The sequence below is a fragment of the Phytophthora infestans genome, genomic scaffold, assembly GCF_000142945.1.
Source record: "Phytophthora infestans T30-4 supercont1.17 genomic scaffold, whole genome shotgun sequence".
In the NCBI taxonomy this organism is placed as follows: Eukaryota; Oomycota; class Peronosporomycetes; order Peronosporales; family Peronosporaceae; genus Phytophthora; species Phytophthora infestans.
The window spans coordinates 628,013-655,890 of record NW_003303742.1 but is presented as its reverse complement, the minus strand read 5'-3'; the positions used below and the strand labels follow the sequence as shown (position 1 = coordinate 655,890).

Sequence of the window (27,878 nt, the reverse complement as noted above, 5' to 3'; positions counted from 1 at the left end):
GCCGTAAGATTTGTGTTGAAATGCCATAAGTCTTCAAAACAGGATTTTTACATGGACTAAAACAAGTTTAATCCTGACAAATGGGGTAATTATTGCATGACAATACTTCCACATGATTAAATCATGGCTAGAACCAGGATTAATCCTGCAAGGTTGACAGCCACACGTTACAAATCTTTCCGCGTCCTCAACGAATCTTCTCAAACCTGCCGCGTCCTCGACGAATCTTTCACTTAATTAAATGCGATTTTACATACAGGATTAATGCTGACCTAAATCATGCATGTTTCCATATTATAACCCTGGCCTCCAACAGCCGCCATACAAATTTCTAGTCAGCCAAAATGACCCATCGTAGTCATATACACGTGCTGTCCTCAAAATTTCGTATCAGGTTTTTCATTTGAGCAATATCAAGTTTACTCCACAGTAACCTCTGGGAACGGACTCGGTGGACCTGAGGTATCTCATACGACATATCAGGTTTCCCCAGGTTCATTTAAGACAGGTTTTACTGTACTCCGCTGATAGACCGTTTAAGACAAAGATATACATGTATCATCTTTCAATAATATACATGTATCATCTTTCAATAATATACATGTATGGCGCATTGGGATTTCCGGAAGAAAACTTGAAGAAAAGAGTATTAAAGCATTTAAACCCAGAAACATTCGCTATCAACCCTTAAACTCTTCTGGAATTTTTCTCCCTCCACTTTAGATTATGACGAGTCAAGAAAATAAGGTGCTGCTAGACTGCGTTCTCGTTGGCGAAGGGAGCGTGATCCCTATCGTCATTGAAGAGAGGAATACGGTGGTGGATTTCCTGAAGGACGCGATCAAGCAGAAGAATCCGAGCACGATCCAGTATGACGCTAAGGACCTGCAGCTCTTCCTGGCGAAGACAGCGGGTGACAAGTGGCTCGTTTTCGACTCGGACGATGTGGAGAAGCTGAAGAAGGGCGGTATGACTGCTACCGTTAAGGTTTTAACAAGCGAAGAGAAGGAGCTACAGAGGGAATCTGACGTGTTGACAGGTATGCCTAAGCCGTTAGCTAATCAAGTTCATCTGTTGGTCGTGGCTTCGAAGACAAGGAAAGTAGGAGCCCCACACAGTTTTCCAAACAAACGATCCCGTTTAAATGATTTGGGAATGGATTTTGGTTTCGAGATTGATGAGATCGTGAAGGTACCTTGGATCCAAATCGACAAGGTGGAGTATGTCACGCTACCAGCTGCGCTCATGGAATTTTTACATCAAATGAGGGGCAACTTCAACTTCATTAGTAGAGCGCTTAATCGCTAACCCATCAGCTCGACTAGAGCAGGGGGCGAGGAGAGGCGGGTCTTCGCTGGATGTCTTGCTGTAGGAGCTAAATCTCGAGTGAATAATGACAGGCGAGGATGACTGGCGAGTAGAGCTCCGGTAGATTGAGCAAATTGAAGTGGAAAACACAATTTCTCCCGCACGCCTTACAGGCTTTGCGGTCGAAACATACCTTTCCACAACAAATGAGGGGCAACTTCAACTTCATTAGTCAAACGCTTAATCGCTAGACCATCAGCTCGACTAGAGCAGGGGAGCTGCGCCCCCAATTTGATGGTCGTGCTTTCTGCGTTCACTAACGGAGGGTTGAGTCGCCCTTCGGGCCCTTTACCATCTTGAACGCTAGCTTGGACACCGATTCACTACAGAGGTGTGTGTAGAACTTGAATGCATCGGACTTCCATCGGCCATGAAACTGGATGGTCATGGCGTCCGTTCCAGCTCGGTACATGTGCGTTGCGCCACCAGATCGAAGAGAGTGCGAGCTGTGGGAGCTAGCATCTTCGCCAATTCTTGATGCCGCCTTTTTGATTGTGTTCGACACATCGGCCGTAGACGCGCAGGCGGGTAAACCCAAGCTGTCAAGGAACACGGCAGCCGGGGTGTTTGCCGGGAGATCCCCTCGCGCTCGTAAAAGTAGCATTGCTCCAAGCACTGGGCAGACGTATTCGTGGCCGGAACGTTCAAGCATCCGCGTGGTTAGTGGACCGTTCTGGTTGGTTTTGGATCCTCGTAGCCGAATCGTGACGGAATGCGCTTCTGCTGGGTTACTTGTGTCGATACCGTGGATGTCTGCTACCGAAATATCGTTGGCTCGGAGCGTGAACCATTTGAAGGTAGTTCGTGTAATCGCTGCAATCTCGGATCTCCTCAGTAAGAAGAAGAAGGATACACACAGGACCCCCCATAGAGCTTGAGCCGCAGCGTCGTCGAGCTGTAACGATTCAAAGCATGCCTCCAGAAGATGAATTGAAACGGGGGCCTTACGCTGACGGGGAGGGTCGATGCGGCGGATGCCTTTGAGCAGCATGCTGATATGTGGGTGGCCGATTGGAAAGTCATGACCTTCGGCCATGAAGAAGTGCTTAATCCCATGAAGGGTGGAGAGGATGGTGGAGCTCTGAATCGGTTTTCCAGACCCATAACCATGCTGGAATCCGTCAACCACGAAAATAGAGATGATGCGTACTTGTTCGTTGACGTGCAGGTGCGTGAGTCGGGGATGGATACCTCGTCGAGCGGTCCAATTGGTCCATTTCGTCATGGCAGCGGCGTACTTGAAGAACGTGGAGTCGCAACGGAGTGAGCTCGGAGATACGTAGCCAAAGCTTGGTCAGATCCTCGGAAGTAATGGTTGGTGATATCTGCGACCATCCACGAGTAAGAAACGAAAACTTGTTAGCAAACGAAATATGAGCGCCGAGCCGTGATACAGCATCAGCGCGAGCATTTTCGGCGCCTGGGATATGAGAGGCCGAGAAGCGGAGACGGTAAGTAGTTTCCCACCAACCCAGCAAGCGAATGTTAACCTGTGCCCGTGGGCTACGGGATGCCAGCTTGGTTTGCCATGCCACCGCGGACGTGTTGTCGATCCGGAAATGGATGTGCAGCGGCCGGGACATCGTGGCTGTTTGCTGGGCCCAGCGCTCCCCCCACGCATGAACGGCGAAAGCACACGAGAGGAGCTCGCGGAAGTTGATATCGAAGCCATTGCCGCCCGACGACTTGAACTCAGACACTAGGTGCGCCTCGGCGGGGCTGAATTGATACGTGAGGGCGGAAAGGGAGGTTATATCCAGCGCACAGAGACCAAAATCGGATGCATTCGTTTCAACGGTGATGTCAGAGCAGGGTAAGGCGTGGAAATACTCCATGGCAACGCCGTTCAAACGGGGGGAGTGTAGTATGAGCCACCACCACTTGAGATCAGACTTCATTTCTGCCGAGATGGATACCGATTGGAAACGATGGAGCCGGGCCTCACGGACGCGTAGCCGTTGGAGAAAAGGTCTGGCTGGCCGGATGCACGTTGCCACATGACGGAGGCTGCCAAGGAGGGAGCGATACGACTGCCGAGAGAGTTGCGCCGAGTGAAAAGCCGAGGCCACAAGCCGACGCGCTTTAGCAAGTTTGGAATCTGGCATTGATACGATTCTGGCGGCGCAGTCAAATTTCAGTCCGAGGACCTTTTGGCTGCTGGACCAGTTGGTGAACTTGTCTTCGTTAACAGCGGTCGCGCCTTAAATTGCTGTCATTGCGTAGCGCAGCGATCGCTCAGCGTGGCTGCAATTGGAGGCGACGTCTGCGGCGACGTTAACGTGGTCATCGACCCAGTGGTAGTTAAAGAAACCCGTCGGGTTGGCTTCGTTTGTGTGTGCACCATGTACATACGAAATTGCTCCACCCACAATTTCGTAGGAACCAGGAGACCCGGTCCATCCAAACGGGGCACAGAGCTCGATTATCAGCGCGTCCTCCTCGTCGACGACGCCAGCAAACCATTGTACGCTGTCGCTGTGCAGACTGATATTTCGAAAGGCGTAAGCGACGTCGCCGGCCATAATCATCACCTCGTGACTGGGATGGCTCTCAGCCACGCGGAGGAATTCTTTAGCGACAGCATCACAGTGGGTGTACTCCGGTGTTGGTATGGCGGCTGCATCGGTATGGTCGTTAATCGAGGCTCCCTCAGGAAATGAAAGGTCGTGAATGGTCCGACCAGTTGAGGCCGGGTCGCCACCGGACTTATCCACAACGCCAAACGGGCTAGCGACGATCTCCGGCCAGAGATCGAGAATATCCTTGTCGAGAACCAGGCACCGCCATGCACCTTGTTCCTTGCGGATGTTTTTCCGTAGGACGTTGATCCTTTCACGAGCAGGTCCATGGTTTGTAGGGCGAACTACCGGGCGCGTAAATGAATCTCGGATGTGAACACGGACGCCTTCTGCCACAATCTGTTGAAGTCGCTGTAGCTGCGGATAACCGGCACACGCTTTCTCAATTATATCCGGGCTCATGTGCTTGTTCGGGCGGTAGTCTTCCGTGGTTTGACCTCGAATCATTTCGACAAATTCAGGCAGCGTCGGCCTTGTTTGGTGGGCAAATCGGGACAATGTCTTCTGAAGTGGTCGATTTAGAAGATACACGGCACCGTCGTTGGACGCGCCGGTGAGGGGATATGCCTTGGTCGGGAGCTGCAGGCCGACCGCGCGCAGGCGGGCAGAGATCGTGGTGATACAAGTCCATTCAATCAGCTGCTGTCGTTCGTGTGCAATACTCTTCATCCGCTGCGTTTTGGCTCTCGTGATGACCGGCTGGAGAATTCGTTGACTCCTCCCTTTCGGAAGAGGGCTGGCCTTGGAGCTAAGCTTTCCGTCTGACTGTTGGGCATTTTATTAAGATGCATTGGACGAGCAGAGCTTGTGCCACCCGAGGGTCTTCTACAAGCAACGTTGCTGAAGGGGGGCTGTATAGCCGGAGACTGTATGGTCAATTGGTGCTGTCTAGCGCGGAATGGCTATATAGCCACAGGTAGCTGTATAGCTGAAAGTTGCAGGCCGGTCGACAACGAACGCAAGGCTGCTGTGGGATCTGCCTGCTTGGTGCCCGTCGTCCTGGCTGGAACTAAGCCAGTACATGATGAGGGTCGACTTGACTGAGCAGTTGGACCGGAGGAAGTCTACCGGTCAGATGTGTGGGTGCTCGGTACCAACGCAGCAGCAGAAAGTAATGTATTTGTCTGCTTAACTGGGGTTCCTTTCCGAAAGGGACTCGAGCTGTCGACCTCTCGGCACCATCAGCGGCGATGGTTGATAGAGCGCGCGCCGTAGGTCTCGTTGACCCACTCTTGAACAGGGGCAGGGATACCGTCCTGCCAGTTGTGGGCGCGGCGAGGGTTTCCGCAGCGGTCGCGCGCTCCTCCGGAGCATGGTAGACCAGCGAGGTTGCGTAAGCAGGGCTCTTGTCCGCGACGATTGACGGGAAGCATGCGTCGGATGTCTTCCGGCACCGCCGGGCCTCTAGCTTGGTCGCGCGAATTGCGTCGGTCGGCGTCGGCGCGACGCTGTGGCAGCTGCGGCTCTGTTTGGGTCAGAGTGCTCACCAGAGCCAGTGTCCACTCGCTGGAATGGTAGTCAATGGCCCGAAGGGCCTCACAGTAGCCGTGCCACCACTGAGGGGAGTCCGATTGCAGATGCCCAATGGCATTGCCCAGGAACTTATTCGCGTAGCGTAGAGTCATCACCACTCGCTGCGGCATATTGCCTGGGTCCGCCGATTTGTTTTTGGAGACAAAGACTCGAAGGCGCGAAGTGATCTTGCGTACGTGATCGTACTAAAATTCGTTTCCGAAGCTGGCCAGGCCGTGGATTCCGTCGAGAATATCATCGTACGAGGCGCAAGTAGTCGTCGCTGGTGTCAATTGAGCTGAAGAGCTTAAGTCGCTACCAAAGTTGCCGTTGTTCGAACCAATCACAAGAGATTCCATTTCTGATATCTCCCTGAAATGCAAGAGGGTGAGACCACGGGAGCCCAGGCGACCGCTAAATAATGCCATGAGCATAGCCGGCTTGATCAGGAGCTTGATACACTCCGCTTCTCTAATCCACAGGACGAAAGACATAGCAGATAGGGGCTTACCTTCTTGAGAGAGGAGATTCTTGAACATCCGACCGCCGGCAAGCAGGTGCGCTTGTGGCGGGTTGTATTCTTCTTTGGCCTTCTTGGGTCCTTCTGGGAAGCTGGTGCATGAGAGGTAGCACACGGCCCTTGGTGGTAACTCGCCCCGAGCGTTAGGGGCGGTTCCGACCGAGCTGGCCGGCAGCACGCATTGCGAAGTACTCTGAGAGTCCAGCATGCGGAGCAACCGAGCATTCTCCTCCCTCAGTGCAGCCATTGCAGCGGATTCACCTCCCGAAAGCGCGACGGTGGGTGCAGCGGCTGCACGCGCAACGGCGGCTGAGGAGCCGCTTGATCCATAAGCACTCATGAACTCTTCGAGATTGAACATACTCCTGGACGACGGTGCCGCATTCGGACGCGCCAGAACCGTGGTCGGGAGGAGCGATGACCGGCCGGCCTGGCTGTCTTCAGCCGTGGAGTTAGGACTTGCTGCAGCCGTTGGGTCCACCGCAGCCTTGCGTGGCGCTGACACTGCCACTTGCTCGACCGCTGACAATTCTTTCTGCGTGGCCGTCGCCGCCGGCGGTAATCTGGCCTCCGTCATCGGTGTCGACACAGGCGTCGGAGCCTTCTCCTTGAGGTCCGAGTCGTCGATCGTCGGAGCCGTGGTGCGTGCCGACTTTCGCTGAGGGGCTGTGACGGCACCAGACTTTGCGCTGCGCTTCGTGGGCTTTTTGATTGCCTTCTGGGGCGTTGGAGCGGACGGCGTCTTCGCCTTGGCCGCATGCTTACGTGCCCGGAGTGGAGGAGGGTTCGCCGTTGACCGGGCAGACGATGCGGTCCATGGCTCGTCTCCACCTGTCACGTCGACGACTTGAGCCATTTCGCTATTCGCGGTCGTCGCGGCCGTTGCCGTTGCCTGGGGCGTAGATGGTGCGCTGGTCGCAGAGTTGCTGTTCTCCTGATTGGTTTTCATGGTGGAGTAGGAAAACCCCTCTTCGCTGGATGTCTTGCTGTAGGAGCTAATTCTCGAGTGAATAATGACAGGCGAGGATGACTGGCGAGTGGAGCTCCGGTAGATTGAGCAAATTGAAGTGGAAAACACAATTTTTCTTACAGGCTTTGCGGTCGAAACATACCAAAGTGCGGTTTTGTTACAATGAAGCTGTATTGCCGCCCCCAAATGTACGAACTACGGAATTTCTTACGGGATAAAATGATTGCAAATAACGCACCTGGTCGCATTGTGGGGCCTCCTGGCACAGGCAAGTCTGCGTGCACGCTGTGTTCTGCGGCGTCACTGAATCCCAATGATTAGAACGTCGTTTAGATTCATTTGAGTCGCGAATGGAACACGTGTCTGGTCACCGGAACCGGGCAATATTGGCGCTTCGCTTTGTCACATTTTAAGCTGCCTCGCGTCAAAAGCAAGCGACTCTTCCTCTGTGTTGATGGATACAAAGCACTCGAGAAGCACGAAGATTTCTTGCAGCTCTTATACGCACTGTTCAATCAAGAAGACAGATTTGTGGTTTGCTCCTCCATGACGACGCTAAGCAAGAGGAACGTCGCTGATGATGCTTTTAGAAAGCTAAAGGTGCTTTGTATGCATTTCTAGACGCGATACGAGTACCTTGCAGCCACTACCGACCAAGGTTTTTATAATTCGATTCTGCCAAAGCTAGATGCCACGGGTGTCACTGACGTGAATGAAGAAGTATGCGAAGAATTGAGCGAGAGCGACAAGAAGGAACACTCTCTTCGTTTGAAGTTCTACCATGCTGGTGGCTCGTGCCGGTTCAAGTTTCAAGCTCACACGTGGCAAGTGATCGACATTTTGAATCGCGGGATTGATTCCGTCAGAGCTGCTGGTCAGATACTGCGGCGGTGTGTATCATCCCGATGAGGTAAACATGCTTTATGGGATGAAAGAAGTCGGTCTGAGCGATGTACAATTCCCCGTAAGCTCCTATGCGGGCTCTCTGTTCGCGGACCAATGTGGAGAGAATGTCATTGCGGATTTGGCGGGTCGTCTCAACGCGTCCGACAATCCTTCTGTGGATATCTTTTTGAGTGGGTTTTTTTTGCAGCTGTCCCCAGGCGCGCAGTGGTTTAATTTTGCGACAACCACGAGTCGGATGTCTTGACCTAAGCGGAAGTTCTTCGCTTTAATCCCAAGAAACGACTCAAAGTTTCACCAGATGGAACAATCCGAGGTAACGAAAGCTGGCTGCAGCCCGTGGCCTAGAACCAAGGCGGCTATGATGCGGTGTACTTTGACCAGTTGGAGGAAAAGGTCGTCTTTATCCGGGTGGCGCGATCCGACGAGCATGATCAAAATGTACCTTAACGAAGTGCTACTTAGGCTGCGCGCAGCACACATGACAATCACGAATGTGGACATCTTTTTTGTGGGTATGGCGTCTCGGCTTCTCGAATTTAAGTTCGGCCGGATCGAGGATCGTCACCTCTTAAAGAACTTCGATAAGCGCTGGGAAAAACAACCAGAAGGAAGGGGCGTGAAAGTACGCGCGCTCGAAAAAAAAATTGCGCTCCACATGTAGCTCAGTTCCTGAATCGTGTCTTTGGAAGCATGTTCGAAAAAGTTTATTTTTGATTAACGTTGAGATCAGCAATCCAAGGGTAGTGCTTCCTGCAATCTTTAAATTATCTGAACATGTTGACGGACGAGAGAGCGGTGGCGTACGCTTTGGGCCCATTCTCCCACTTGACACTGAAGAGCAGAGCCGACTCGCACGAGCTACCAAGTCCCGCCACACTTAGATACGCAGGCTCCCAATAGAAGATACCGGCGCCCAACCCACCGGGCAGACTCTCTAGCACGTCGATGGTGGCAGCAACCCACTCACTTTGGCCCTTGGCACTCAACGGGTAGGAGGCACTCAGTTTGACCTTTGAGCATTCTGTCGGCCAGTCGGTCTCTGCGATGTAGATCGGCTTCTTGTACGTGTTAGCGAGCTGCGTTAGTGAGGACTTCAGAGCGTCGATTGTGGCCGCCGTGTTGTAGTACGGGTAGAACGAGAAGCCGAACACGTCCACGTCGCCCGTAGTGACCTTACCGTCGGCGAACAGGCTCTTGAAGAACCACGACATCGTCTCGTACTTCCAGCCGTTGTCAAGATGGATCATCACCTTTGGTTTTGTTGTTCCAGCCTTGACAGCGTCAGTCACACCTTGACGCGCCGCCTTCCACAGGGTTCCAAAGTTACCAAAACCGTCTTTTACCTGGCCTGTTGGAAAGAGGAACCCATTGGTGATTTCGTTACCTAGTGAAAGGATCTCAAGTTTGACACCCCCGACAGTGAAAGACTTTAAGGTCGACGTTACGTATGCTTGCAGATCAGCAGCCAAAGCCGTGACCGACGAGTCGTCCCATGATGAAGGGACAGCCTGCTTCGTTGGGTCTGCCCAAGTATCGGAGAAGTGCATGTCCAGAAAGATTTTATAGCCCGCTTTCGAGAAACGCTGAGCTAGTGCCAGGGTATAGTCCAGATCATATTCGCCGCCCGTCCAAAGGCGGAGACGCACTGTGTCCATGCCACCAGCGCCAAGGATGGACTCGATAGACGTCGTGCTACCAGAGGTGGAGATCCAGTTGGCGCCTTGGCTGGTCTCCATAAGACTGACCGAGGACAGATCGTGGCCCTTGGTTAGAGCTGCCGCGGTGTCTAGCATGCTAGAAGCACAGACCCCAGCGAGGAGAAGCGCCGTCTGAATGAACATGCTGCTTGCCGTTTGGAGACTGGTTAGAACGAGTGGGAAGCGAAGAATGAGCCTCCTTGGATGTCAGCCTTTACTTACGGTCAAGAATGTACATGTATAATCCGTTGCGATATTCTTCATGATCTGCGAGATCCAGCGGTCGACATCACGGCAATGTGGCAAAGCCCAAAGTCGAAGGCAATTTAGTTTTGATTTGATTTGTTGTGGTCTAGATTAGCATGAATTTGTGTCGCAAAAACACATGAGTATCATCGGCTCCATTCGGAAAAATGAGGCGTACTACATGGTACATCATCGCTCGCTCTGAGGGTGTCTAGGGGTACTCTAGATGCTCTTATATGCGAAGGAAGAGCGGATAATGTGACATAAAGAATACACTCCGGCGTGCAGGCATGCAAGAATCACCCTCTGTCTCTTAATCCTGTAAGGCAAGGCCTGAGGCCTGTTCTGAAGTACGATGAGAATAAAGGCAAACAAAATCGATGAGAAAAAGCGAGCAACATACGATTTATTAGGAACCTGGCAAGCTCTGTCTCTGATGCGCATTTTCCACTAGCCGTAGATAATATCAAGCTCACGATGGCAACCACCAGAGCGAGAAGTGCGACTACATTTGCGGTAATCCATTTCCACAACCTGAACCAAATCGAATCCTGCATCATTACAAGATGATACACTCTTTCTACAGACATTCACACAAACACTCGTTTGAGATCCGCCAAGTGCTTCGTTTAAACTCTACGCACCTTAAACTTCGGTTGAATTGGATGTTCGTAAAGGTAGTCCGCTTCCACGTAATTTCGAGGTCTTGGGACTGGCAGCATTTGCGAGACGGTTGTACGTTCGTTGCTTCCGCCTTGAAAACCAGCAAAGATGCCTTGAAAATGACGATGTTGTTCATAGACTTTCTGCATCACGTCGGCGAATCTCGAAGAAATTGGCATCGTGACAGGATATTTCGCACCGTTGATGTCACGAACCCAGACATCGACTTCGCGATTGTCCATCGGGGCAGAGGCGTGACGTGGAGGGTTCTGCTCAGTCGCGGCTTGCACCTGAACTCATTTCCTTTCTTGTGATTCTCGCTTCCAGGGGAGAGTTTCAACCAATCACAGAATGTGAATGCCACAAATTCTATACCCTCCTCAAATCGATGATGGCATCGGCATCATTTATACCGAAATCACCGTTTTCCGATACCCCTGTTTAGTAACCAAATGAGTAGTCACTTCTGAACGGAGCCGGTATAACAACAAGCAATAAAAACCGGTATTCGCAAAAAAACGGTCAAGAGATCTCTAGATATTGAAATCGAATGAGTCACCATGAGTCACCATGAGTCACCACCTTCCGCTCAATGATAGCCCACTACAGTAACTCTAGATATAAGAGTCACCATGAGTCACCGAGTCACCACTTTTTGCAACTTCCTCCCACTCACTACTATATCAAGTATGTCCTCTATCATACTATACCTTATTATTATTATATTTTTTGAATATTGATAAAAAGAGAAGACTCAGGTGACTCAGTAAAATAGAGATCCTTCTACAATGACTTAGAGAATGAATAGACATCAAAATGAACTGCGTTCGCGTCCGCTAGCAGTTCTCCCCCAATCCAAGAATGCCGAAGAAAGGTACAGCGAATGACAACGCCGACGCGCAACACCAGCAGATCGCGAAGCCGTATGAAGGAAATGCGACCAAACTTTCAAGCAACATCAAATGTGATGTGTCCGTTATGGATCTCCTGACTCCTGCCACGATTGAGTTGGCCAACTACGTCGTCAAACGTTTGAAAGAAGAAGATCCTGGTGTTTTTGTGCAGATTATCGACCAAAACGCACTGCATCAAGCACTGGCCGTCAACCACTCACCTGTACCGCAAGGTGCCGATGCTGATGCATCAGCTGAAGCATTTCGTGCATGGCTCATAAACGGAGCTCGGAATGTCCGCCCCAACAGTCAAGTTCCCCGAAATTCGCATTTTTCGTTGGCGTTCCATCAACTAACTCAAGGCGAGGCCATTGATATCGTGTTTGGACAGTGGCAACAGCAAAAATGGAACGTTTTAATCCGAGCGAATCGCCGTGGAGTAAATCCGATTGGAGAGTTTGCGATTGTGTTTTGGATGGCTGGAACAGGACTTCAACGAGCCACTTTTACTACCCACCAAAACGTTTTTGGCTGATGCAGTATGATGAGTTCATTCCTATGAAGGAAGAAGTAGAAGTCGAGCGATTCTTGGATCATTATAAGACCAATCAATGCATTTTTGAAGTGAGATTCTCACTTCACAACAAAGAAATTCCAGTAGATAGGAGCGACGACAAAACTTCCCCCGTCCGCTCATCGTCCGCTCTTCCTTCGCACGTAAAGGCATCGAGAGTACCCCTAGACACCCTTAGAGACAGCGATGATGTACACCATGTACGGTACAGCTAATAGGACTGCTGGGCTATCAGAGTTGATTGCGGCGTCACGATTGTCACTGTCACCGCGTAAGCCGCGCGAGGAGCTGGACCAGGAAACTCCACCGCTTACATGGAAGCAAACATATTGACGGACGAAAACGCCGTAGCGTAGGTCGTAGGCCAGTTGCTCCAATTGACATCGAAAAGAAGGGCCGATTGACCAGACTTGCAACCGACAAGTACGCAGGTTCCCAGTAGAAAATACCCGCACCCAAGCCATTTGGCAGACCTTCCAGCACGTCCTTAATAGCTGTCACCCACTGCGTTTCCCCTCTGCACTGACCGGGTAGTCGGCGCTCAGCGTGACATTCTCACACGCCACAGGCCAGTTCGTCTCCGCCACATAGAGTGGCTTGTTATAGTCCTTTGCAAGTTGCGTTAGCGACGAGTCAAGTGCTTGGATAGTTGCCTCCACGCCGTAGAATGGGTAGAACGAGAAGCCGAACACATCCACGTCGTCGGGCGTCACGGTGCCGTTGGCGAAAAGTCCCGTAAAGAAGTCCGACACGTACGTGTAGTTCCATCCGTTGTCCACGTGGATCATGATCTCTGGTTTCTTGGTTCCAGTGGCGACAGCATCCGTCACACCTTGGCGTGCTGCCTTCCATAGAGTCGCGAAGTCGTTGGAGTTACCGGTAGTTAGCTTCCCCGTTGGCCACAGGAAGCCGATGGTGATTTCGTTACCAAGCGATAGGATATCGAGATCGATGCCGCCGTCTGTGAAGGCCTGTAATGTTGACGTCACGTACGCTTGCAGGTCGGCGGCCAACGTGGCAACCGACGAATTGTCCCACGCTGCAGGGATGTTTTGATGATGCGGATCCGCCCACGTATCGGAGAAATGCATGTCGAGGTAGATCTTAAATCCTGCCTTAGAGAATCGATGAGCCAGAGCCAGCGTATAGTTGAGATCGTACTCGCCATCCGTCCAGATACTGTACAAACAGAGCCGATAGGGTCAGGACGGCTATTATATAGGGTCAGAATGGCTGGGTATTAAACGAAACGTACCGAAGTCGGACAGCGTCCATGCCCCCTTCTGTGAAAATACTTTCGATGGTGGTTGTGTTGCCGTCGGTGTTGATCCATTGGGCTCCATGAATCGTCTCCATTAGAACAGTCGAAGACAAGTCGTGGCCATTGATGAGTGCCGCAACAGAGGTGTCCAGTACACTTGCAAGGCAGGCACTGGCGAAGAGGAATGCAGTGCGGAGGAACATCCTTGTCCCGAGCCTTGAATGGGTTGTGAACGACAACTGAAAATGAAGAATGAATGAAGATACCAAAGGTGCTTGGAAATGAGGAATGTGGGCTCCTGTTGATGAATCATGAATGTCAGCCTATAGCGAGAGAAATGCAGCGTGCTGCAAGCGTGTCTGAGTCAGCAAAGACCACCACTCTTGGCCAGATGTGTTGCTTGAAGTTGAGTACATCAACACACAACCAGTGATTACGTGCTCGCACATACCATCAACTTGATCAAGATATTGCGGTGTTCGAAATTCGAGCGCATTTCTCATCCAACAACCAAGTCTGCTTGGTTGAAGTGCTCGCGGTAGTCAAACAAGACTGCAAAGCGCCATAGCACATTGGATGCAGTCAGTCTGACCAATTAAAACAAGCACAGCTTTCTCAAACTTCAAATTGATGTAACAACGATCTTTGAGGCTACTCAAAGATCGTTGTTCCAGCAATTTGTCTGGCTTCAAGCTGCAGTATTCCGTATCAGCCAATACTGCCGCAGGTTACGAGTTTGAAGAAAGGAACCATTGACAACGACAATATGAAGCTCAAGCTTGGACTGTATTGACACGTGTTGCTCCGGGCAAGCCAGCCGTAAATTCTTACGCGTACATGTAGACGGACGAGAGCGCCGTGGCGTACGTCGTCGGCCAATTGGCCCAATTGACGCTGAAAAGCAGAGCTGATTCACACGAGCTGCCAAGCCCAGCAACCTTCAAGTACGCTGGTTCCCAGTAGAAAATACCAGCCCCCAAACCGTTCGGTAGGCCATTCAGTACACTCATAATAGCAGCAACCCACTGGCGTTGACCCGAGGCATTCGCCGGGTAGGAAGCGCTCAGCGTGACCTTCGTGCATTGCGTCGGCCAGTCGGTCTCCGCGATGTAGATAGGCTTCTTATACGTGTTCGCGATCTGCGTCAGAGACGACGTGAGCGCCGAAATCGTAGCCCCCGTGCCGTAGAACGGGTAGTACGAGAAGCCAAAGACGTCAACGTCGCTAGTAGTCACGATGCCCGTCGCGAAAAGGCCCTTGAAGAAGGCCGAGACGGAGCTGTACCTCCAGCCATTGTCGATGTGAATCATAACCTTGGGCTTCTTTGTACCGGCCGCAGCAGCAGCCGTCACGCCCTGACGCGCAGCTTTCCATAGCGTAGCAAACTCGCTGTAGTCACCATTGGAGACCCTACCCGATGGCCAGAGCATCCCGTACGTGACTTCGTTGCCCAGGGACAAGATGTCGATATTGACACCAGCACTTGTGAAGGTCCTCAACGTTGAGGTCACGTAAGCCTTGACGGCAGTCGACAGTGTGGTGATCGACGTGCTGTCCCACCCTTTGGGAGTGCCTTGCTTGGTAGGGTCGGCCCAAGTGTCGGAGAAGTGCATGTCCAGGTAGATCTTGTATCCGGCTTTGGAGAAGCGCTTGGCCATCGACAGAGTGTACGTCAAGTTGTAGTCGCCTGACGTCCATAGACTGTAAAATGGAATAGTCAGAGGCTTGTTTTGCGGGCTAGAGGTGAAGAAATGAACTTACCGAAGTCGAACGGAATCCATACCGCCACTGCCGAGAATGGACTCGATCGTCGTCGTCTTGCCGGCTGTGGAGATCCACTTGGCTCCTTCTGAAGCTTCCATGATACCGACAGAGGACAAATCGTGGCCCTTGGTCAGTGCTGCAGTCGAGGTGATGGCACTGGCGATGCAGACTCCGACGAAAAGAAGGTCTTTGAAAAACATGATGTTTGGCTGTACCCCGACTTGTGTTCGAGACTGGAAAATGAAGAATAACCCATGAGCTCTTCAATGCGTCCTACGGCTACAAGAGTAGACTGCTGTTCCTCTCAAAGTCTGGCTTCAACCTTGACGAGCATTCAGCTACAGAAGTGCAGCAGCCTAAGCGCTACTCTACCTTCCTCGAGAAGAAAAACACGTAGGATGAAGAGTTGTTTGCCTTATCCGATCATGTTGAAGCAACCCGTTCCTCAATACACAACTATTTCGTTGAATAGTTGAAGTTGAAGACACCAAAAGAGTGATCACGAATGCTACAGTTGTGATTGTGTCCGATGAAGTAACGTTCGACAAAATCACAACTGTATGAAGTTCATCGGATCAAAAAACCTAACGGTTGGGTAGCTACAGTCCAGTCCCAGACCCTTTTGCAGTGGCGTCAAGCTGGTACGTTCACCATTGTCCCTTAACACCCCGTCGCAGTGGAAAGCTGTAACGAGTTGCACGGCGACTTCACCGATGGAGTGCAAGAGCCCTCTAAAGATGCGATGGACTACAGTCGAAGCTACGATGTTGACGGAGGAATGGGCCGGTGTTTGCGCCTCGCCAGACTACAAGGTCCTGACGGGTGAAGACGTATCTCAGGTCGTCTTTGAACGATACAACTCGCGGTGCGCTCGAACGCGGCAGCTCCGACGGTCCCCACAGGCGGTTGCCGTTCAGCGCGATCGAATGGCCCGGTTTGCTCAGTTCGTGGCCGATTTCGACCGTACGGAGCTGCCACACGGACGTCGTGCCTGGTTTGATCTCTCCTCTGAGGAACAACTCCAGTTTGATATCCCGAACGAGTGGCGACGACAGTTGGCGACATTCACTCTCGACATGTTGGACACGTTCAAGCGCTACATCCTACCTGCAGAGAATGCCCACTTTGTAGCCAAACGCAAGACAGCGAAAAAGCGGTCGATGAAACACAAGAAAGCGAGCTCTCGGGTGAGTTCCAAGCGCCGAGAGTTGGTCGTCTGCGTCGAGCATCAACCGTGTTGGCAGACGGAAGAGGAGATAGCTCTGATACTACGGTGGGGGAAATTTATGAAGCACAAAGGACTGACACTGGCTGAATTTGAAATAATGGCATTCGACAAGTCGCACAAATGTCTGGCTATGTCATCGCACTCGTCCTTCTCTGCATGGCGCAAGCTTCGCACTTTACTGAGTTCGTGGCGCTTTATCCACGACTTTAATGCAAAGCATCAGCCGGGGTGGTTCGAGCTCACGGAAGCCGAGAGAGATTTACTTATCGCGTGGGGAGAACTACCTGACAACTTTGAAGACATTGAGCGAGATGTTTTTATCGCGATGGAAGGTGTCTCACCAAAGGGCGCATACCACATAAAAGAAGAGCGGGCGACACCCGTTCAACCACCTGGACCTCCATCTCCGAAGGCTATTTCTCCTCTCCAGTCAGCAGCTCCAGGACCAATACCGTTGTTGACGGATTTGTGTCCGAAAGGTTTTAAGACCGACGACAACATTGAGCAATTTCTACTTGACGAGGACGTCGCTGATGGGTTGGCTACGAGAAACGAGTTGCGACCAGACGACTGTGTAATTGAGCCTCTAGGTGGCAGAAGCTTTGTTCCAGATACCTGCATCCTGATCACAGAGGCGAGTCATGGTTTGACAGAAGTTCCGGCTGTAAAACAGGAAGTTACAGATGCTCAACCACTCGAGCCTGCGCCGATCAACTCTGTTGCAGGAGCCGTTAAACTGCTGGAGACGAGGGGCAAGGTGCACGCAGATATCCACCAGCTTCGAGTTGCTCTAGAAGAGAAAAACAAGCGCACGCTGGAGTATTTTGAGGCGTTGAGCGCCGAACAATTCGCGAATGCCAACGGTGCTGGGTTGTTGAACTATGTGAAATTGATGCTGGAGCAGCAAAACAAGCGACTGCTATCTGTGCTTCATCTGGCGGATGATATTGGCTGTCAAAATGAAGCTGAAATTGCATCCTTCATGCAGAATTGGCTAGGAAATTCACCTTACAATGGCGACGCCGGGCGTGGCGTTGTGGCCCACGTTAGTGCTCAGAGAAGGATGACTGGAAGTAACAGTGATGTTTGCTCTGCGCAAACCTAAGTAAGTTTTCAATCTAGCTTTTGCTGACTGTGACGCATCGAATTTCCAACCGGAATCCACAAGAAAAAACGAAGCTTGCTATCTGCTTGCCGGCCGCGATATTCTACAGCGCCATCTTAATTAAAGTAGCGAACATTTGTACTCATTTTAATAATATACACTTTGACTTACTATAATTGCTAAGTTCTTATTTTAAATAGAACTTACTTTTTTGCAAAGATCTACAGCTCCAACGGAAGCTAGTTTCAAAGCTCTACTTACGTATCAGCACGGTTGTTTTTAAGAACAAATTTCCCGCCAATGTTGCCAATACCTGACCATCTAAACTATCACTTTATGGAGGTTTTGTTTTCGCTTTGACGTCAAAGAACTAAATACTAGAAAAGCGCAAAAACGGAGCTTAATCTTGGTATGTAACTAAAAGCAATTGAATCCATTTTCGTGTCAATTACAGTCGTGCACCTCCAATTCGGCGGGGCGGACCATATCAACAGTACCAGGGCATAAGTGCACAACATAAAGCAAAAAACAAAAGCAAATCCAGTGCACTGATATTTTATATGTTAATTCAGTACCAAATGTACGCCAATCTTCTGCAAAATCTTGGCGTCAGACGCGCGAATCGCGGGCGCGCAAGAGCGCTTCCGGTGGCGATAGGCGTCCGGCAAGGCGGCAGCTTCCGCGGACCGCTTAAGAATACTCTGGACGGTATGCGCTTTACTGCTTGGGGCCCCCAAGTTGGGGGGTCTTAAAGCGCTCCGTTGCCCAACGAGCAAGTTCGAAGCGAGAGCATGCAGGATCTGACTTGTGCTTCTCGCACAAAGACTGTTTTTGTGTGACATGTAGGAGGAAGGGCGATGTCCCATTGTATTTGGCGGTAAAAATCAAAGTGTGTGTTTGTATGAAGACGTCCGATCCAAAATTTTAAAATCAGATCGATGCGGCGTGTTGTAAAGGGTATTGCCCTTCAAGGTCACAAGTTCTGGCAAGCTGCTCCACGCAGTCGCATGGCAGCTCGATCGCAATTACTCCAGTAGTTTCGCAACTCCTGTAGCTTCATCTCACAGGTTTCATTTCTAGGCACTAGGCAGTAGCATCTCGTGCCTGCTACTCTCACTCTGCCAACTAAAGGCATTCTATATAATTCAGTCATTCATTTTCCTGCAACTACGCAAGCCGATCAAGACTCACTCGTCTTCCAGTAAAACCCATAACAATTTCAAAATTATACCTGAGGTTATACTTGAGTCGAATTCAAGTTTCCAGTTCAAGTTTCTAGTCTCCAGTCTGGGCTTTCAACAACTTGTGAAAGTCTCGACGTACTGTTCTACTTCGTTTAAGTACGAAAAGAGAGCGTATGAAAACACCCCGTCCCGTTGAAGACGAATCTCCCAATCTGCGCCCCGTCAGCAAACTCGCCTAGACGACGAGTCTAACATGGCTGAGACGCCCAACGTTAACAATGCTGGGGCCCAGACCCAAGAGGCAAACGGTGATGCCGCAGCAGGCCCAGGTCCGTCCTCGGTCCCGCCTACCGCTACCGCCAACAACGCGACTCATGCTGGATCAGCAGCCGCTGGCCCTGATGTGACTGCCCAACTCATGCAAATGCTCATCGCACAGCAACAGACGATGCAGGCTCAGCAGCAGCAGGCTATACAGGCCCAACAAGAGCAATTCCATGCTTTCATGCAACAGCAAGCGCTATTCCAGCGCGAAATGTACGAGAGCCAAGCGCGTGCAAACACCCAGAAGCAAAAGGCGGACCCGCCTAAGTTCAACGGCAAGTCGTCCGAGGACCTGGAGCTTTGGCTCTTTCACATTGAGGAGCATTTCAGCGCGTATGCTGCAGAGCGTGGTGCCCCTGATTCTAGGTTCGTCGACATGGTCGTCCCGTTTCTGGGAACTGAAGCCATGTCGTGGTACCGTGAGTTTAAGACGACCCTTGGGGTGTCACCTCGCGTCTGGGCTGTCTTTAAACAGCAAATTCGTTTACGATTTCGCGACAGCGATTTTGACTACAAGCTGTTGTCTAAGCTCTACAATCTTCGCGTCTCGGGAACGCAGCAAGATTACACGTCAAAATTTATGCTACTTTTGTCCCAATTGACGATTGACATGCCTGAAATTGTCAAAAGGTGGTTCTATCAGCAAGATCTTCGATCCGATACAAGCTGTCATATATCTCAGAACATCCCTACCACACTACACGATGCCATCATGCACGCACAACGTTTTGAAGACGCCCGTGGTACCCGTCGCGGTGATCTGAAAGATCTGCCTTCAACAAATGACAAGAAACAGGGCAAATCCGGGTCGGAATTTACCTCCCGAGGCGCAACCAGCAAGACAAAGGCAAAGGCGCCTATTGTGTGCCTTTACTGTCACCAGCCTGGCCACATTGCACCAGCGTGTCCCGAGCGTGGGAACACCGGGGTGCCAAAAAATTAGCTAGCTCGGCGGGCTGGCGCCCCGCCGAGCACGACTCCGACAGTGGCGACCATACACTGTTCGTGAGCTCAGCTACACCGTCCTTCAGTCCAACTGTTTGTGTGACGACACCGGCTCTTTATGTTTACAGTCGCGACAATCCCACATACAGTAGACCTAAGCACGGAATTTATGGTTTTCTGGAACAGCCAGCCGTCATTCGGTCCAAGGCTGTTTCTACTTTTATCGACTGTGGTGCTTCATTTAACACGGTCACGCCTCAGCTCGTCGAGAAACTCGGGCTACGCGTAGCGAACTACATCACACCTGTCTCCATCCGCATTGGTGGCGGCAAGAAGTTAATAATCCCGCGAAAGGTGGTCCGTCTCAAGTGCCTAATTCCCGAATTTTCGTCTTACACTACTCGCGCCCTCGTTATGGAGGTGCCCGAGGGTAAGGATGTCCTCTTGGGCATGCCTTGGCTAGTTACAGCTAATCCTGATATTGATTGGTCCACTCGAGTTATCACTCCACGGAACGGCAATAGGGCATTGGCCTTTTGTCAGTGTGTGCCGGCACAAGTCTCTATGCGCGTCGGCGGACGTCGTACTCGCTGTCAGCGCCGTTCAACTCCTGTATCGACAGATATCTTGCACTACTACAGCACCCATAACTATCAGTCTGTGTATGGGGCTACGCGCGTGGTCTCGACAAGACACCTGAAAGCTCTACTTCGCGCCACTGACAACGAGTTCTGCCTTTTTATCAACGCAAACGAACCTGCATCGAAAGAAGACCTCGCCTGGGAAGTATTGAAGACATCTCCAGCGTACCCTCTGCGTTGCAAGTTCCGCTCGCAGTTATTTCGTGAGGAATTGCCATCCGTGCCTCCCGTGCGTGAAGGTCTAATGGAGGCAAGTATTGAGCTGACGGACGACACTCCTGTCCACAGGAAACAATTTCCATTATCTGCAGCCCAGCGAGAAGCAATTCGACTGTGGACGAAGGAAATGCTGGCAGCAAAGATTATCCGCAAATCAGCTTCGCCCTACTGCGCACCCACATTTTGCGTCCGGAAGAGCTTGGGAGAATGGCGTATTGTCCATGACTTTCGGAAGCTTAATGCAAAAATGCGCGTGCCCACTAACCCCATACCTCGTAAGGAGGAAATTTACCGAGCTATGGCTGGAGCTCAGCTCTTCTCGGCTATCGATCTCCTTTGGGGTTTCTATCAAGTTCGACTGCGCGCCGACTCCATTCCGTACACAGCGTTTTCCACACCCGATGACCTCTACGAGTACTTGGTCACACCTATGGGCGTGTCAAGCAGTCCATCGTGCTTCAATAGGCTCGTGCAATCCATTTTTAGCGATCAGCAGGCCTTCTGCCAGACTTACTTTGATGATATTTTCGTGTTTACTGCTATCAAGTCCGTGGACGAACATCTAATGGCGTTGGAGAAGGTGTTTCAGCGCTGCGTCGATCAGAATCTGTACATCAAACTTTCTAAATGCACATTTTGTGCTGCAGAAATATCTTGTCTCGGTGACATCATCGGAAAAGATGACGTCCGAATGGATCCTACAGAGTGCAGCACCATCGCGGACTGGCCGGTGTCTCGTACGAAGCATCAAATTCAGTCATTTTTGAGTACGTGTGTCTACGTGTTGCGATTTTGTCCCGACTTCGCGGCATTAGTGGCTCCCCTTACAGAATTAACCAAGGGCAAAGCCAAGAACGACAAGGTTGAGTTTACAGAGGTTCACAGGACAGCGTTCGATTCTCTCAAGACACGTTTAACATCACCTCCGATATTGGCACATCCAGATTTTTCGCGCCCATTTCATGTTAGTATGGACGCATCGGACTTTACAGTTGGCGGATATTTGTTTCAGCGTAACGAGAATGGTGCCGAGCAAATTATTGCGTACGGTGGACGGAAGCTGTCTCGTGCAGAAATAATTTATCCAACACGTGAGAAGGAACTTCTGGCAGCCTTGCACGCGATGCGACTTTGGAAAGTTTATCTGATTGATCGACCTTTTTACATTAACACCGATCATCACACGATTGCCACGAATCTCCAGCAGCAAACGTGTTCTCAGAGATTGGCGCGGTGGCTCAATAAGCTTGCGCTCTTCCGACCAATGTTTAAGTGGATTGAAGGCAGCTCAAATATTGTAGCGGATATGATTTCTAGGAAGCCCGTCTGGAATGATGGGACTGCTCGAGCGATTCGTTTATCAGCACTGTTGGAGTCTTTGACGAAGCCGGAGCTCGCGATTGAGCCCAACTCGCTTTTCGTACTACAACGTGAGGGACAAGTCTGTATCCTCGACGAGTGTCGCCGATTATGTACTACGGACTCATATATTGGCCCCATTTTGAAACGGCTATCAACAGACCAGCCTGAGCTTTCCTCCGAATTACGTCATTTTCACGTCGACGCTGGATTAGTTTACTTTCAGCCATTTGTCGGAGCACCTCGTCGGCTGTGCATCCCCCCCAACGCGTCGCTACGCAATCGACTGCTTTTTGAGGAGCACGATGTTGTGTCCCGAGGTCACCCTGGTTATCAGAAGACTTACATTTACATGGCAGCAAAGTATTACTGGCCCAATATGATAAAAACTGTTCGCAAGTACGTGGCTAGCTGTGAGTCATGTCAGCGCTCGAAGAGCCCTCGTGGTAAAGCACATGGGCTTTTGCGGCCACTGGATGTACCCTCGTTTCGATGGCAGGACATTAGCATGGATTTCATGGTGAGCCTACCGACGACATCGGCTGGCCACGATGCTATCATGGTGATCGTCGACCGACTAACAAAACGGGCCCATTTTACGCCGACTTCAACTAGAGCCTCCGCTCTTGACACTGCTACACTTTTCTGTTCGGCTTATCAGCGCTTACACGGTCTCCCTGGCTCAATTGCTTCGGATCGAGATGCTAAATTCACATCGAAGTTTTGGACCAGTTTAATGAAGCTCCAAGGGTCTGAACTTCATTTGAGTACTGCGTTTCGACCGTCGACCGATGGGCAATCGGAAGTGACGAACAAGTTTATTATCAAGTATCTCCGACACTTTCTCGATCCTCACTAGACGGATTGGGAAGCCTGTCTTCCTATGGCTGAATTTGCGTACAATTCGCGTATTCATTCCACCCCTGGATTGGCACCGTTTGTCGCGGATCTGGGGTATTTGCCGCGTTCGGTTGGCGACTTGGTGGTCACTACGGCTGCCGACGTTTTTCCGCCTGCCGCTACCTTCCTTGAAGTACAAAAAGCGACTTTAGTCGAAGCACAGAATTCTATGACGGCAGCTCAGCGTTCTTGGCACCGCAACTACGACCGCAATCGCCCCGCCACTAGTTTCGTTATTGACGATAAAGTTTTACTCGACACCAAAAATCTCGATATTTCACACACTGGGTCAGCGGGGAAGCGCAAATTTGCATCCCGATTTATTGGACCATACCAAATTGAGGCGGTCACTGACCCCGATCGCTATCGGCTAGTACTTCCTGATGGTCTACGTCTCTTTCCCGAATTCCATGTCTCCTTGCTACGTCGCTATTACTCCGACCCCGATCCGAGCCGTCGACAACGAGTTCCAGTGGTCCTCGTCGCTGATGGTTCGACAGGTCACCTCGTACAGGCGGTAACAGGACACCGGAAGCGCAAAGGCATTCAACAGTACAAGATAAAGTGGATTGATAGCTCTCTTTCACCGTCCTGGGAACCTCTGTCCAATCTCGGACAGGTTAAGGAACTTATTCGGGAGTATCTCGATCAGTTGCCCACTACCCGGACTACTGCTCTTCTAAAGAAGGGATTGTGAAGGGTATTGCCCTTCAAGGTCACAAGTTCTGGCAAGCTGCTCCACGCAGTCGCATGGTAGCTCGATCGCAATTACTCCAGTAGTTTCGCAACTCCTGTAGCTTCATCTCACAGGTTTCATTTCTAGGCACTAGGCAGTAGCATCTCGTGCCTGCTACTCTCACTCTGCCAACTAACGGCATTCTATTCAATTCAGTCTTTCATTTTCCTGCAACTACGCAAGCCGATCAAGACTCACTCGTCTTTCAGTAAAACCCATAACACGTGTCATCCCTCGGCGAGGAGGGGAAAACCGTTGAGGTTAATTGCTAGGGTGGTGACGGGCAAAGGTAATTGCGCATCCGATTCGCGTAATCATAAAATCTGGCAGGTAATCGACTGATACCGGTGCCGAATTGGAGGTGCACGACTGTACTCTCAATTCGTCTGCATTCAAATTCTCATATGAACTCACTTTAACCAATCGTACCCTGTAGTGTCTGCAGGTAGACGACGACGCGCTGCGGAGCTGCCAAAGCTCCGGGTAAGTTGTTGCCGAGTGTATTACTAATTGCAAAGTGAGCTGTTCTAGGCTAAGCTACTCTAACTTGCTTGGACTGCTTCCATGCAGTTGTGCGTTATGAAACTACTTGATGTTGGGTGAGCATCACCTTCTGCATTATAATCCGCTTGATCGTCACCGACATCGTCGTTATGCGGGAATGGGTAAGCTTGCATTGCGTTATGCATTGTCATCATCGTTATTGTAAGCAGACTGGTCGTTATGAAAAGTCAGCCTGCTCACTGTTGCTGCTGTTGCTAGTTGGAGGTGGCTTGCATAATCCCTCCACTACACCATCTCAGAATGCACATGAATGCGAGTTTTTTTAATTCTTTTCCGGACCGGAGTAAATGATTTTGTTTTTACTTATTAAATTCTCTGGGTTTTAATCCAGAGTTGTTACAACGATCTAAAGGGAGGTCTGAATTCGTAAGTCAAAGCACCTTTTACAAACATAACTTCATCAAAAGGTTGCAATCATTTCATATCGGAAGACGATGTCGCTTGTAGCTCCGTCTACCTCGAGCACAATGATGGTCACTCATACGAGCGACATCCTGCGGAAACAATCAATATATCGTTGGACTCTACTTTTATCCTTCGTTTTATTAATGAAGCTCTTGCAGAATCATTCTACACATAATGGCACGATCTCATTGGTAATCTCGCAGAATGAACTTTCGCCCTCCATTATTTTGGTCCTATAAAAATCTGTATTACTTAAGTATTGGCTAAAGATTGGTTGATTGCAGGGATCCCAGCCTTAATTACTCGTAGGAGTACGTTTCACGGCCATCATTCTGTTTAATTTGTACTTCGTATTGAGCTACAAGCCACATCGCATTTCGTGTGGAAATGGCTACTACGGAGTATATCGTACTGATGATTGATGCGGATATTAAAGCGATAGACCTTCAAAAAAGCCGACAAAAACAATCCCATATTAATACTTCTTTATTATCAGGGGCATTACATTTATGGTGATTTCAGATGCTCAAAATTTTCCAGTACGTATTTAAGCACTTGCTTTCATCGTGCGAAACGTGTCAGCTTGCTCAGTATTGCCCTACCGACCAACAAAATAAAATTTTCAATGTATTCTATTATTATCCAGAACCATTCTCGAACAGTAGTACTAGAGAAGAATTATGGATAGGTTGATGGACCTGGTTCTAACGGTGTCTAAATTTGAATTCGATGCTCGAGTATATAAGCGTGTAGTATCGTTTCATATTTTTAGCAGCGTTAACCCCTTGGTAACCAAGTTGATTCCCAACGTCGTAACTTACGACATGACGAAATTGCTATGTCGTAAGTTACGACATAATGAGACTTACATTAGGAAATGGCTCAAGCAATACTTTAACTCGAGTCATTTGAATATAATAAGGTTCAAGAGGTAACTGGGGTAAATCCAGAAACAAGACAGGGAAAGGAGTGCAGAGAATCAGTTCCCACTGGATATTTTCCCGCGCCCAGCCACGGGACCTGTAAGACCACTCATTCCAGAATTTGCCGGATGGCGCGCATCCGGTCCAGCAAACGTGGAAAGACCGCCGCCGTTGCCACCGTCGCTCGAGACATCGACTTTCGCCATTTTTGGAGGCAGCTGAAGGCGGTAGGCTGGACATCAAAAAGACCAAGCGGCCTCGCGAGAGAGTGGAGCTACACAAGCCCCGATGGAGCCAACGTACTCATTGTCGAGAGCGCGCTAGTCGCACACGCTCTGAAGTCGGGATTGCTGGGCGAGAGTGAGAACGTAGACGACGTAGACATCGGAGACAAGGGCGTTGTGGATGAGAGTTTGGTGAGTAAGAAGGTGGGAGGTGTGGAGCTGGCGGAAGCGTACGAAGAGACGGTAAGCGAATCTAGTGCTGCACTCACGTGTCCAATATCAGCTACACAAGCCTCGATGGACGAGGCCATTCGAGTGTCGCAGATTGACACGAGCGCTCAGCTTTCTCAAGAAACGCTGAACGCGTTGTTCGGCTCGTCGAGCGAGTCGGCCGATGAGCTCGATCAGTCAGTGGTGACAAGGGCATTCGTCACGCAACTTAGCGACCTTCACGCTGATGAAACACATCGAGATGCGGCTGCAAGCTTGCATATTCTGTCCGAGGTGTCTGGGGTAGAGATCGAGACAGAGCAAGATATTGTGCCAGCTACTGCAGACCGCGTCTTGCGGCCACGCGCTCATGTGAAGACGGACATCAACTTCGTACCGGAGGACGATAAGATGAGCTCCTACGAGAGTTTCAGCTCCGGTGAGAGCGACGGAGGAGCACTCGATGAAGACGAGATAGCAGAGCCTGCAGATCGCGATACACGAGATGCAGATGATGACGGCTTGTCTGAAGACGATGCTGTGTATACGAACGAAGTTTTCGTGGCTTCGCTCCAGATCGGTGGTAATGCGCTTGACAAGCGTGCTATAAAGCAGCGCGAGGAGCGATTACGTGCCATGGAGTGGACGCCTGTGTCATCGGTGTTTGAAGAAGGCGTGGCCGCGTACTCGGGGCTCAGTTATTAAGACGCTCATCCAGTTCGCGAGCTATGTGACCTCAGTCACTCCCCTATTCAAACATTTTTCTACTTCATGCCCAAGTCACGGTGGGTCAATATTAACGTGGAGACTAATAGGTACGGCCTTCAGCAAGTAGACAGACGTGCTCAGGCTATTCAAGCCAAGCAAGTGGGAAGTCGTCGCGAGACTGTGAAGCAAATACGACGTCGTTTGAAGTCAAAGTCTGGCTACCAAACACACGAGATTCTGCACGTAATTGGGCTTCTAGTGGCACGGATGTTGTGCCCACAGAAGCGCCGCTTTGCAGCGGATTGGTCTATGGTCGAGGACGGTGCGGTTCCAGCAGGCACCTTTGGTCGTTTCATGGCTCGCAATCGATGCCAAGACATCATGCGCGACCTACACTTTGTTGACAACGAGGCCGAGCGAACACGTGACAAGCTATGGAAGTTCAGGCCTGTTGTCGACAAGATACAGCGACAATTTCTTACGGGATGGTCTCTCCCAGCCGTTTTTTCGTTTGATGAAGGTGTTCTGCCTTCCACTTCAAATCGGAGCACAGCCTGCATATTTATGCCGGACAAGCCTCACCTCTACGGGTCCAAGATGTCCATGGTCTGCGACTCAAGAGCAGCTTATTGCCACAGGTACATTCACTTTTTTATATCTATGTCGTAACTTATGACGTGCTTTGCTAAATATAACTGTGTATGTCGTAACCTTTTTTAGAATCGAAGTTTACGCTAGAAAACGCGATGTCAGTGACGGCGCTGACAGCTCAGTTGATCATACGACCGGTGCTGCAGCGGTCATCCGAAATCTGAAGATTGTGCTTGGAACGAACTCGCGACACTCGTGGCATGCAGTAGTTGTCGGTACTTGCCATCGAGCTTCTCGGCATGAGCATCTACGTAATTGGCACTGTCATGATCAACCGGTTAGGTTTGGATAAGAACATCGTTGAGAAGCGACAGTCGCGGCCAGCTAGGATCCCTCGTGCGTCCTTCACCTTCTCTCGGTCCGTTGCGGTACCTGGAATGATCGCGTTTCACTGGTGGGACCGCAAGCCTATGCACTACTTGTGCACAGGCTCTGAAATGACAATTTCGACAATCAACCGGAAAGTGAAGCAGGTGGGACCTATCACAGTATCGTATCCGGCGGCTGTGACCGACTACCAGCGCTGGATGGGCGGATTTGATGTGCACGATCAACTTTGCCTTCAAAATTACTCTCTACAACTATAATTAAGTTAAAAA

General features: G+C 50.5%; 6 protein-coding genes across 6 annotated transcripts; 2 read left to right on the top strand and 4 right to left on the bottom strand.

Annotated features, from left to right (window-relative positions):
- Nucleotides 1-726: 726 nt before the first annotated feature.
- On the top strand, nucleotides 727-1,308 carry PITG_22901 (crinkler (CRN) family protein, putative; the record flags this gene model as incomplete). Its single annotated transcript, XM_002902417.1, has 1 exon — nucleotides 727-1,308. One exon carries the CDS (start codon nucleotides 727-729, stop codon nucleotides 1,306-1,308), a length of 582 nt encoding a protein of 193 aa, XP_002902463.1.
- Nucleotides 1,309-8,619: 7,311 nt separating this feature from the next.
- PITG_09910 (arabinogalactan endo-1,4-beta-galactosidase) lies at nucleotides 8,620-9,696 on the bottom strand (the record flags this gene model as incomplete). Its single annotated transcript, XM_002902416.1, has 1 exon — nucleotides 8,620-9,696. One exon carries the CDS (start codon nucleotides 9,694-9,696, stop codon nucleotides 8,620-8,622), a length of 1,077 nt encoding a protein of 358 aa, XP_002902462.1.
- Nucleotides 9,697-10,248: 552 nt separating this feature from the next.
- Nucleotides 10,249-10,703, bottom strand: PITG_09909 (uncharacterized protein; the record flags this gene model as incomplete). Its single annotated transcript, XM_002902415.1, has 2 exons — nucleotides 10,249-10,332; nucleotides 10,443-10,703. The coding sequence occupies 2 exons, from the start codon at nucleotides 10,701-10,703 to the stop codon at nucleotides 10,249-10,251; spliced, it is 345 nt and encodes a 114-aa protein (XP_002902461.1).
- A 619-nt stretch (nucleotides 10,704-11,322) lies between these two features.
- Nucleotides 11,323-11,710, top strand: PITG_09908 (uncharacterized protein; the record flags this gene model as incomplete). Its single annotated transcript, XM_002902414.1, has 2 exons — nucleotides 11,323-11,587; nucleotides 11,664-11,710. 2 exons carry the CDS (start codon nucleotides 11,323-11,325, stop codon nucleotides 11,708-11,710), a joined length of 312 nt encoding a protein of 103 aa, XP_002902460.1.
- A 705-nt stretch (nucleotides 11,711-12,415) lies between these two features.
- PITG_09907 (arabinogalactan endo-1,4-beta-galactosidase, putative) lies at nucleotides 12,416-13,392 on the bottom strand (the record flags this gene model as incomplete). Its single annotated transcript, XM_002902413.1, has 3 exons — nucleotides 12,416-12,443; nucleotides 12,490-13,107; nucleotides 13,184-13,392. The coding sequence occupies 3 exons, from the start codon at nucleotides 13,390-13,392 to the stop codon at nucleotides 12,416-12,418; spliced, it is 855 nt and encodes a 284-aa protein (XP_002902459.1).
- Nucleotides 13,393-14,016: 624 nt separating this feature from the next.
- Nucleotides 14,017-15,051, bottom strand: PITG_09906 (arabinogalactan endo-1,4-beta-galactosidase, putative; the record flags this gene model as incomplete). The annotated part of the gene is made up of 2 exons (XM_002902412.1): nucleotides 14,017-14,890; nucleotides 14,951-15,051. The coding sequence occupies 2 exons, from the start codon at nucleotides 15,049-15,051 to the stop codon at nucleotides 14,017-14,019; spliced, it is 975 nt and encodes a 324-aa protein (XP_002902458.1).
- Between the last annotated feature and the right edge of the window lie 12,827 nt (nucleotides 15,052-27,878).